Genomic DNA, 12,821 nt, shown 5'->3' with positions numbered 1-12,821 from the left:
TTTTTAAAAATATGTTATTTTATTGATTTTGAGCTTATACTCATGTAGAATTATAGTATTGATATGAGCCTTAATTTTTTTTTTATTCATACAAATTACAGACTGCACTGAATTTGTTTTATCTGACTATAATTGGACATGGATTATCTATTGCATCACTGCTTATCTCACTTGGTATATTCTTTTATTTCAAGTAAGTACGTGTAAAATTTTTTTTTAATTTACTGATTATCTTTGGTGAATGCAGTGTCATATGCATGTTTATCCATGTGCTGATAAAATTTATGAAATATAGATGATTTATAATGTTTAAAATAAATAGAATGTTTAAAATAATTTGAAATATGTTGACTTTATAAAATGTTGAGAAAGGAGATTGATAAAATATCTGAAGCCTAACTTTACAAAATGAGTACGCATATAAGAATGAAGTCATGCAGTAAAAAGGGAGCCAAAATGAATATGTAAACCTATCCTTATTTGCTTTGGAAACTGCCAAATATTATAGGCCTTCCTAATTAAATTTTCAACTTCTTGGTCAATTTTAGTATCAGTATACATGGTACATTATAAGAACTGGTATTTTGTGCAAAAAATAGCAATGACATTTAATATATATTATTAAAAATAATTTCAATATATTATGGTTAGGTTAATTTTCCTGGTTTGGGGGGGGTCACCTTTAAAATAGTTAAATTATATTTTGAAATTTACTTGAAGTTTACTCTTTTTTAGGGTGGAGGGAGAGTCAGCTCTAATTTCTTTTTTTTTAAATTGAAATACAGTTGATTTACTGTGTTTTAGATATACAGCAAAGTGATTCAGTTATGTGTGTGTCTATATATATATATATATATATATATATATATATATATATAGACACACACATATATATATTCTTTTTCAGATTCTTGTCCATTATAGGTTATTATGAGATATTGAATATAGTTCCCTGTGCTATACAGTAGGACCTTGCTGTTTGTCTATTTCATATATATAGTAGTGTAATCTGTTAATCCCAAATTCCCAATTTATCCACCTTCCTCCAATTTCTTTTTTTTTTTTTTCCTCCAATTTCTTGATTCAACCTATCAACTGTGATTCTTTTTAATTGACAAGAAAGTAAATTCTAAAAATGCATAATTATCTTATGCATTAACATGGTCTTCATAATTTTGATCACCACCAGTAATTAAAGAATGCAGTGTAAAGAGAGAGTAGCTATATTTTATTGTATCTTCATCACCAGTGTCACTGTCATTGTCTCTCTCTTCCTCTCTTCTTCCTCCTCTTCTTCTTCCCTCTTCCTTCCTCCTCCTTCTCCCCCTGCTCCTCCTCCTTCTTCTTCAACAATCATCTTGGAACATTAGCAGCTTCAGAACCAACTAAAGTAGTAGTTGCACATCAAAATAATCCAAATCCAGAAATTATTAGACACCTGGATGTTAGGCTCATTTGTAACTGGAGCACCAGCTTTTAGCCCACAGTTCATCAAATGTTCAAAGTACATGAAATAATATACGAACCAACCAACAATTATTTTTCATGAGTTCAAAATCACGGGATCTAGAGATTGCATCATAATTGCTGTTTTTGGAAACTTGCACTTTCTTAAGAATCTTCAATATCAGTTACTTTGGGGAATTTTTAAAAAACTTTTTGTTTTATATTGGATACAGCCAATTAACAATGTTGGGATAGTTTCAGGTGCACAGCAAAGCAACTCAGCCATGCATATACATGTATCCATTCTCCCCCAAACTCCCCTCCCATTCAGGCTGCCACATAACATTGAGCAGAGTTCCCTGTGCTATACAGTAGGTCCTTGTTCGTTATCCATTTTAAATATAGCAGTCTGTACATGTAGGTCCCATACTCCCTAACTATTACTTTGGGGAATTTTAATGGCACTTTTGATTTATGACATTATCGAGGCACCATTAGAAACCAACTAAAAATATTCCATTCTGAATAAAGCTAATTCACCATTTGAGAACATTTTAAAATGTGACTTTTTTTTTTTTACTAAATTGTGTTAAAACATGCATCAAAATAAGTTGAAGAGACTTTTTATCCTAAAATATGGAAAACATTTCTTAAAGAATAAAATTTACTATACTATATTTTGTAACAAATTGCCGAAATGTTCTTGCTCAAAACAAACTGTGAATTCTCAGTCACTGCCTTTATAATTAGTTACATAATATCAATTGCTTATATACAGTTTAATAAAACTTCATGTCTTTACTCTTGAATATACTCTTAGGTTATGTAAGATTTTTGAAATGAATATTTTGGAGTATGAAAAACTTCATTATGACTGTCTAATAGATTGAAAACTGGAAAATAAACCATTTTCCAAAGTGACAATTTTTAAATAAAGTCCTCGGGTCTACAGTGATAAATTATTTATGCTAATTGACAAAGTGAAATAATGTTACTGATGATAACAAACTTATTGGTAAAATATGGCACTAAAACTCAGTTAATATTTAATTTAGTAAATTTAAAAACACAAAATAAAATTAAAATTTCAAAATCTCACTTAGTATAAATTTAAGAAAGATATAGTTCTTTTTTCTTCTTTATTGCTGAAAACAAAATCTTTACAATTTAAAAATGAATGTATCTAAATTTGAAAAAATGACTCTCTTGGATCTTAGAACTAAATGATACAAGTAATTCCCTAAAATCTATGCAGTACTCTAGAACTCAGATTCTTAGTTCATTAAAATTACATATTACCACACATACAAACACAGAGAAGATTAATTTAAATGTAACTAATATCAGCTAAGATTCTTTTTCTAACATGGAGACTTTTATGACCATGACTAAGTATAAAGTAGATCAGCCTCTACCCTAAAGGCATACAACAGAAATCATAAGAGTTATTTAAGACTATCTTAAAAAGCTTCTTGGAAAAAAGGTTATGTTTTAATATTTCTAACCTCAGGAAAAAGAATGCAACCATTAATTAAAAACAAACTAATCTTGAGTATTGCACTTAAATTTGCAATATTTTTAAAAATTGAGAACAATTTAATTTTTTAAAATAAATTTTTAAGTAAAGAAAAGAAATATATACACCTACAATTCTAATACGCTATTGGGCAATTTCATTTATTTTTCCAGTTTTATTTCATACTCATTTGTATTTACTCAGTTTTATTTGTAATGCACAAATTATTTTAACTATTTTTACAACTTAGCATTATATAATTCTTTCCATGTCACTAAGAAGTTTTTAAAACAACCATTTAATTGGCTAACTAATATTGCATTTAGTAAGTTGACAAAAGTTTACTAAATCATTCTTCTATTTTTGAAAATTAACGTTGCTTCCAGCTTTTCCTATTAATAAAATACACTGCAATGGACATTTTCAGCCATAACTTTCCCCATATTTTACACTATTTTTTTAGGCTACATTCCCAGACTTGTGATTTCTTGGTGAAAGGGTATTTATCTTTTTATGGCTCTTGAGATATATCATCTCAAAAGTATTTCAAAATCAACATGTTCAAAACAAATTCATACTATATACCTTCTCCTAACCCAAAGCAGTTTTTCTTCCAGAGCGACCCATCTTTACAAATAACACCACCAGCAATCTAGTTGCATAAGCCAAAGACTTAGGAGCAACCTTTGATACCGTCACAGTTTTCCTCCCTATCATTCTCTCCTCATGCTCTGTGGATAAAACCTCCTAACAGCCCTCCGATTTATCCATTTGGTTTCATCTCTCCTGCCACCACCACCAACCTAGTCTTATCTAGCCTCAGTAAGTCCACTTTCACCACCTTCATTCAATGCTAAACATCGCAGCCAGAATATTTTCAAAGATTTATATTAAATATAGATCTGATCTTGTCATCTCTTGCTTTAAAAATTTTAGACTTCCTGTTATAATTTATATAAAATCAAAGTCATTAATGCATCCTATAATTGAATATTCTGTATAGTCTCTTCCCTGCTCCTCTAGTCTAGTTAAATGTAGTCATCTTTCAGATCTAAACCTTAGCATCATTTCCTCAGTGAAATCTCTGTGATTTTTTTATTGTAGTATTTCTGAAACTGCAACTAGTTTGTGCTGAATGTGGAATAAATTTTTAATTACCATTTAGGAGCCCACCATCTCTTCAGATTTAATACTAATACAGCTGAGACCCTTCAGATTAAAGGATCTCTTTTTATTTTGCATGCAATAAGCCAAAATATTCAGACATATTAAATTTCTGAAGGACACAAAGTTAAATATAGCAATTATATTGCATGCCAAAATCAGTAGTTAAAAAGACGACAAGGGTGTCCTAGAATTCCAAGTCCTATGGCTCCAATCAAGTTTGAATTTTAAGGATATAAATAAAGTTCTAAACTAACTCCATAAAACCAAATGTAAAATTAACAGTTTCTTTATGAAAAAGCCATGATTTAACTGAGCAAATGCTTGCTGTGTACTAATGAGGCAATAGTGGGACTGCCAAGGGAAAACAATATTGCAAGCCAGACTATACATAAATGCAAAGTATCCAGTTTCAAATCTCTAATTAGACCAGTCATTTACTCTGTCTACTATGGACTGACTTTGTAAGAGGAAAAGAGGATGTCATAGAACTGACTTATCAGGACAGTGAAGAAATTAAAGAAAATAATATCTGCTGATCAGGGAGTCAAGGTACCAAAAATGTTAAGCCAAACGACAAAATAAACAGGGAACAGCAGATGACTTCCATAATCTGAAAGACTAAAATGGGAATAGAATTTGTATATTAACACAGAGAGAAAAAATAGTTGGCTCAATTTAAAAAAATAAAAAACTCTAAAGACAGGCAAACAAAATAGACTGAACCATCTGTTGACCAACTGACCTTTCTGTCACCCAAGATTTTCAGATATTAGGTGTCAACCTAGCAGGAATTTTGAAATAGGTGATTTCTATACTGGGTTCATAGCTGCACCTAATGATCTGTGATGCTACTTTCAAGCCCAAGTCTATAATTTAGGAAAGAAGATTAGAATGAAAGAGTTAATTTTTTAAAACAAAATACATAATTTCAATATCAGGAAAGTTAGCATTTGTGAAAGTATTTTGCAGGCTGAAAGCAATCTACACAGATAAACTACATTTATTATTGATTAGGAATTGAAAGAAAATCTGGTTCAATATTTTTATATCTGTATTTTACATATATTATATTTTAAAAAGCAAATGTTATTCAACCAATACAAGTAATTTTCAATTGAAGGGTTAAAATTTTAAACTTCAGAATTAATTTATTTTCTCCATAGAAAAACACTTTTTAAAAAACTGAAATTGTGTATATACATGCTAAGTACTTTAGCTTTAAAGATACAATCTGTAGACCCATTTCTCATTTTAAAAAGAGAGGCTAAAAATTTCATGTTGCCCCAAACATCGTCTTCATGTTCAACATATTGATAGACCTTATCTTTTTCAGAAAAAGAGCAGGTTTTCTTTTTTTTTAAATCAAGAATACTATATGCAATATATATATATATATATATATATATATATATATATGTTAATTGCTAAAAATTTTGATGCTTTAGAAAAAAGATTTGTGACATGATACATAGGCAAAACCTCATTAAAGCAAATAAATATCTTGCCAATATATGGAAATTGGTTCTTGGCTCCTACATAAAAGAAAAATTAAGGTTTTTAACTAGTTGCATTGCTTATTTTTAGAGTTTATTCTGAAACTACAATTAACTATTCATTTTCTATAGTGAACTATAAAAAAGCTTTAATAGTGAGTTAGTTAGCATGATAGATATATACTTGATTTCAGGTACAAGTTAATTTTAGTGGATAGTGTAATACAGTAATTTAAAACATGGGATATATGCAAATCTTGCCATCACCACTTACTAATAGTATGGACTTATCCTGATTTCTATTTTTCAGTTAGCCTGTTTCTTTATAATGAGTCCTAATGTTTAAAATACTGGGCAGAGAAGACACACAGTATCTGACATGTAGCGAACTTTCAATATACAGTAAAAGGTACTAATTTTGTCATTAGACAATATCAATCATGTAGGCACATAGACTACAATTACTTAGTCATCTAACATTATCCCTATATAAATAGTAATACAAAGTAAAGAACAACAACAACAAAAGCCCCCCAAATTGCTGTGGAGCTACAAAGAGCTATGGGAAGACAGAGGAAAGAAAGACTCATTTTGATTCATAGAATTGAAAGATTCTTGAGGTGATAATCTCACTGAAATGAGTTGAATAAAGGGTAGAATTTCAACAGGTAGAAATTGTAAGCCATAAAAACTGAAGAGATTATCTAGTTCAACACCTAATTTTACTTATATTCTAAGTAGTTAACTAAGTTATCTAGGGTTCCTCCCCATCTGTGTACTTTCTGTTTGGCTTAGTAATTTTATTTGACTTTAGTCATCTTTTAAAAATGGAGAATTTGACCAGAAAGAAGCAAAGCTTCAAATTAATTTTTCTTTTTTATTATACATTCTCAGGCTTTATATAAAACATGAGAAACCTGGGTCACGCTAGGCCCAGGTATACCATTCTAAATACTTTTTTATGTGTTAGACAGCCTTCGCTACAGATGAGTGGTTAAGAATGTGTTCTCTAAACAGGCACATTTTGTCTCAGAGTCCACCTTCGTCAGCTACCTGCTGCATAGTATCGAGCAGCTTCTTTCATTTCCCTAATCCTCAATTTCACATCTTTAAAACGTAGATTCTATTAGTATCTATATCATAGCTGAGATGATATATATGCATTGTTAAGTGGAGAGTCTCGTTTGGAAAACACTATTATTGGCATAGGTGTCACTCTTGCTCTTTCTTATTAGTCCATTAAAAGATTTTGTATAAATATTTAGCCCTGATTGGCATACTTTAACAGTGGGCTCTTTTAAAACATAATTAAAGAACACAGTTTCTAGTTTTACGTGTACCACATTTTTAAAGAAATTGTTATAACGTTCACGTAGAAAAATAAGTACACAGTGAATGAAAAATTTTATAAACCAAAGTAGTAGTATAATTATATCAGAAAAAAATTGAGGTTAAGTAAATTAGTCAAAGATAATAAAACGTTTTTTAATGCCCACAAGATACCACATAGCTTACTCAGTACTTGAATTTGTATTAAAGAATTTGTGGTCTTTGATTTTAAGGCACTTCTAATATATACTCCCAGAACTATCTACTAAAATAGGAAAAGCCACTATCAACCCAAAACAACTATCCGCTAAAACAGGAAATAATGGAAAGAACAGCACAAATTTAGCTCCATGAGAGCAGGAATCATCACTGCTTTGTTTCTTTACACATTCCAGGGCTTAGCACATAACCTTGCGCATAGTAGGCACTTAATACATTTTTAAGGAATGAAGACATGAACTGACTTGGAAACTTATTTCTAGGACAGACTTTCCCATGACTTATCTGTGACCTTGGACAAGTCCCTTGAGTTTGTCTGGCCTTTGCTGTCTCCATCAACAAAGAAAGACATTAGAGTAAGACTCTTTACAATTCTAACCAGTAGAAGCATCTGTGTAAAATAACATAGGATACGCTGCAGCTAGATCCAAAGAAGACCAAGGCCATCTCAGAAAATGCTTAACTGAATGGTTAATGAAGCACGTTCATACAGTCAGGAGCAATAGAAATCTTAGCTTTCTTCCAACTAACCTGGAAACAATTCCTAGGAGAGCTGATGTTTCACATAAAATCATTGTGTGTACAAAAATCTATCAATATCTCCTTTCTGCTTCTGAACCCAGTTCCTCATACTGCAGTCATTCTTGCTTAGTCTAGGGTAGAGGCAACTTTTTTTTTTTCATTTGTTAATTGAGTGAGGGTCACTGATCCATCCTAATAAAAACCAAGACCATACAAAAAGTTGACTTAGGGTACTGTTTGTTATTTTTTATTTAGAGAGAGAAAAGAAAAGTCTACTACTCATCCATGCTTTAAATTAGAAGCAGAGAACATGAAACACTATTTACCAGATATACTTCAGTTTTATATTAGAGCCAATTAAGGAAAGAGAGTGGGAGATAAAAAGAAAGGGAACAGAAAGGGAGGGGAAGAGAGAGAGACAGAAATTTGGGATTTGCCAAGCCCTAAGAGGCAATGACTCTTACTCATAATGATCCTTGGAAAAACAAAGCAGAACCCTTTAGATAAAAAAAATAAATAAGCTTTACCAGAATTAATTATAAATTATATTTTAATTACTGTTTAAAATCTGAGAGCATAGCACATCTTGCTTTTACTTTCAACCCAGACAAAAGGCTCCATATACTTGCACATAAAAGAGCACACGTAACTTGCATGGGGAAAAAGGTAGTTCTTTTTTTTTTAAACCATCTTAATTTTGCTGACATTTCAGACAGTGATTCTAAATAATTTTAAAGCCAAGTTGCATATTTACAACTATATAGAAGATGATATCATTTCTCGGTAGTCCTGAATGAAATTCAGCAAAAAATCTATTTCTCAACTTAATAAAATGATCCTTTAATGCTTATATTTCGGCTTTTCAGGACAAGTGACACAAATTCTCACCTTTCTTTTTTTTAGATCATATTTGAAAATATTCAATCAATATTGTGAACCTTTCTCTCATTTCCAGTTTCTTCATATATCTCTTGAATTAGAACAAGTATGGCTTTCTCCTTTAAGCTATAACTATTCTCCTGAAAACTGTTCATGATTCAATCTTTAAATTGGTTTTAAATAAAGCTAACTATTTAAAGAAATCCTACATTGAAACAGAGAATAGAGAGTCTTATCTACAAATCATGCTCTGATGTCCCTGTATTTGCAAATCAGAGCTATCACTTAAATAAGTTGTTTAAAACCTGGCAAATCTGCACTGTCAGAAGTCTGGCAATGGCTGAGTTCAGAAATAGTCACGTAGCGATCTTTGAATAACATACCTCTGAGTGCCTACCCAGGACCATCCTTGCTTTCTCCACTCTTGTGGTAAGAGTGTATTCATTGTAAGTTTGTTGTGCACTACAGTTCTGAGATACATTCTATTCTAGTGTATGTATTCTAGACTTCCTTCAGCTTGACACTGGATATTGTTAGTTATAGTTTTTCATATAATGTTTTATTAGAGCATACTCACTGAGTCTACTTCCAAATTAATGAATTTAATCAATGTGCTGAAAAATCCTTCCCTCTCAAACTGAACGTGATGAGAGCTGAAAGCATTCCTATTCAGGAATGCGAGTCTTGGCTGGAAAGCTTTTTAAATATGTCCACTGTAATTATATAATAAAAGCATTGCATTTCCACATTAGAGTATCAGATTTAAATCAGGACAAACTGGTGCAAGAAGTAATGGGTTTACTCTAACGAAAACCAGTTCCTCTATAATGTAATTGCTCGTACTGGTTTATGGAGAAGAGTCCCAAGTATGGAAATATAACCGAATTAAAGAATTTGGACTTATTTCAAAGAGTAAATTTATTATTTAAACTATAACTAAATGTTAAAGATTACATATTTCTGTTGATTTTTCTAATAAATATGCAACTTCTTTATAAGTGCATTTATAACGTATATTTAAACGTAAGTACTATTTAAGCATAACTGAATTTTCATGGGAACAAAATGACAAATTATTTTAAGAATGCTAATGATCCACTGCTTGGTGTAAAAACTATACAGTTATTAGAATGGACTAAAATTTTGTAATTTGAAATAGATAACACAAATAATGTAACATCTTTCTTCCCCAAATCATAATATGCTTTGCAATCTGGTTTCCTACTCTTGCCGACACAGTTTATTTTCCTAGACCGTACCCACTGACATGACTGTACATGAGGAGAAAGCAAAGTAAACCCTCCCAACAGTAGCATCTTTTTAGTAGTTAGGGAAAACAAAACCCAAGAATGACTGGATATTACATTGCTAACATTTGCTGATGGAACATTAAGATGTAACATAAGAGTATGAGCTGCAGAATCAAAAAGTCATTTAGTAAGTTATGTTCTTTGAATTTAATTTTCCTCATTTAGTATGGAAAAAAAAAACCAGTGTGGAGTTTTGCCTTATGCTTTATTCACATTGTCTGTCCTTCTTGCCCCTCAAAAACCTTAATCTTTAATTAAAAAAAAAAAATGTTCGACACAGGATGCTGTCTCTGCTTGAGATGCTTTCCTTCCCTATCTTCTCCTGTTTCAGTTCTGTCTGGAGTATTCCCCTCACTCTTGCCACAGTCTTTGCCTATCTCCTAATTCTATTTTAACTTCTAAAAAGCATATAACACTATGTAGAATTACTTTATGTAATATATGTGTCTATTTACCCTCCACTGTCCCATGAGTAACATGAGATCAGGATCTTGCTCTGTGTTGTTCACAACTGTTTCCCCAGTATCTAGAAACAGTGAACAATATATTATTATGCATCAAAAATAGTTATAAGCGACTAAATGAATATTAAAGGAGACAAAAGCCTTACTATTGATACTTCATTAAAAACGTAAACATTCAAATTCAAAAGATCACTTAATAGGATTGTGACCTGGAGCAGCTTACCTCAGTTTTATTAAAGGATAATGATATTTCAAGGGGTTGTTATATGAGATAATGAATGTAGAGTACTTATCTCTGCACCTGGGATATTGTAAAGCCTCAATATTATGGTGTATGCTATTATTATGAATTTTATCTCTAAAAGGGTTGTTTTTCGGTTTTGTTTTTTTGGGTTTTTTTTTTTTTTTTTTAGAGCATAAGAATCACAGGCATTCAGAAAGCCAGACTATTTCTTCTCTAGTTTTCTGCCCATTAGGAGACCAAGAAGCACACTTGCACTGGGGCAATTCACACATGAGAGCAAACCATTTGGCCACATAAAATGAGCATGTCTGTTCCTTATGCAGCCTGTACTTATATGTAATATTAAATGAGCAACTTTGAAAGGCATGGGCAGTGGAGGAGGGAGCATTGATAGAGGAAGGGCAACCATCTCTTCTCTAGCAGGACTTGACTGAGCACCTTGGTTGAAACACTCTTGGACTCTTCCTAATCTGGCTGAACGGATCACCAGCAGCCTCCCAAAGAGAGCAAATGCTAGAGGTTATGTCTACTTTGGGTGTCATACATAACCAGGTGATTCCATCAACTCAAAGTTCCATTGCCAGTAGACAAAAGATAGCCATACTGCTTATTCTTTTCATACATTTATTGCTTTCTGCCTGTTGTCTTTGGCAGTGTTCCGATTGGCACGGGCTTTCCGTTCGGATACATGATTTGTGTTTTCTTGTGGAAAAAGCTGAGCATTTGGAAATTAAATAGATAAACTAGCACAAGGAAGTAGTACACTGTAGAGTGGGCTATTCTTTTATTGCTTGTATTTCCTCCTTCCATGACTAGTTTTGCTCAGGATTAGTACTGAGGAAAGTAATTTGGAAATTTCGACCTCATGTCAAAACCAAATGGGAATCAAAGGCAAGTGTTTTGTCCATACTGTGGCAGAACTTTGAATACGGAGTAGCATAATACCTGGCATCAGCATGATAAGGAAAGTGGAAATTTGCAGACAACTCCTTGGGAAGATAATTTAGGTTGCTTGATCTATTGCCCTTCATCACATGGAAATTATCTTTCTGATGCTGAATTCTTGTGTTTTGTAACAAAAAGATGACAATGTATCATTGCATTACTTAAAACATGGGTAGTTTTATATTACTGACACGAACCGTGACGCTATTTTATTATTTGTGAGAGAAGACCATTAGAGAATTTGATTAAAATTAGCCACATGAAAACTATGTTAAAAATAATAGTTAACTTGGAATGTTCACTATAGGTTAGATATTATGCTAAGCACTAGACATGATTTAATTCATTTAACCTTCCAGCCAATCCTATGAAGTACTATTGTTATCCCTATATTACACAAAAGGAAACTGAAACTAAGGATTAGAGTTTTTAAATAACTTGTGCAAAGTCACACTTTCAGTAGGTGGCACAAAAAAGAGAATTGAAAGGCATGGTTACATTACACATGGAATGTAATGGTTTTGCTGCCACACTTATGCCAACTGCCTCTATAACTCTGCTTGTCAAAATTGCATGTTGAAATAGTGTTCTAAAATAATTATATGTAGAGAATATGAAACGGAAACAATCCAGACCTACAAACCACATTTTCTATTCTATGGTTATGCTAGGATAACATTTAAAGAAAACAGACAGAGATTTTTTGTAAAACATTCTATAAGCCTATAAGACAATTTTTAAAAATATTTTGAATAAATAGTCACATTAAAGAATTTAGGATAGGTTAAATTGGTTGCAGATTAACATATGAAAAAATACTGAAATATTTTAATATTTCATTTAAGCAAACCAGTGTGTTTACCAAGTACATATTTTGCTTTTCATTTTCAAGTTGATTTTATTTGGCCTAATGTACTTATACGTATTAATGAATATGTTTAAAAGAAAACAATACGCATCACTAGAAAAATCTGAACCATTTTTACCACTAGACATTGAGAAAAAACATGTCAGATAGCATTTGTCTACATTTAAGTTACACAGAACCTGGAGGAAGAAATCGAAGAAACCAAAACTGTAAGCTAGTATTGTAGAGAGTAGGACTTATTTTACATAACACAAACTGAAATGATTTGGCAATGGTTCAGTATGTTACAACGATATAGACAGCTAAACGGGATATCAGGGTTCCTAAAGCAGAAGTATATGGTTTGAGTCATATATGGTAGATTATCTATGTTGACCATACTACTTGGATAATTTTGTAAAACACTCAAAATAAGCTTC

General features: G+C 31.7%; 1 protein-coding gene across 5 annotated transcripts in view; it reads left to right on the top strand.

Moving 5' to 3' along the window:
- Positions 1 to 12,821, top strand: part of CALCRL (calcitonin receptor like receptor) — a 106,792-nt gene that overhangs the window by 70,439 nt on the left and 23,532 nt on the right. For all 5 annotated transcript variants that reach the window (XM_082466763.1, XM_082466760.1, XM_082466761.1 and 2 more), the window contains one exon: positions 102 to 193. In XM_082466763.1, the coding sequence (XP_082322889.1) occupies positions 102 to 193 (92 nt within the window). The remainder of the gene's footprint in view (positions 1 to 101; positions 194 to 12,821) is intronic.

The sequence above is a fragment of the Balaenoptera physalus genome, assembly GCF_965194825.1.
Source record: "Balaenoptera physalus genome assembly, chromosome: 6".
In the NCBI taxonomy this organism is placed as follows: domain Eukaryota; kingdom Metazoa; phylum Chordata; class Mammalia; order Artiodactyla; family Balaenopteridae; genus Balaenoptera; species Balaenoptera physalus.
This window is presented reverse-complemented; position numbering and strand designations above follow the sequence as displayed.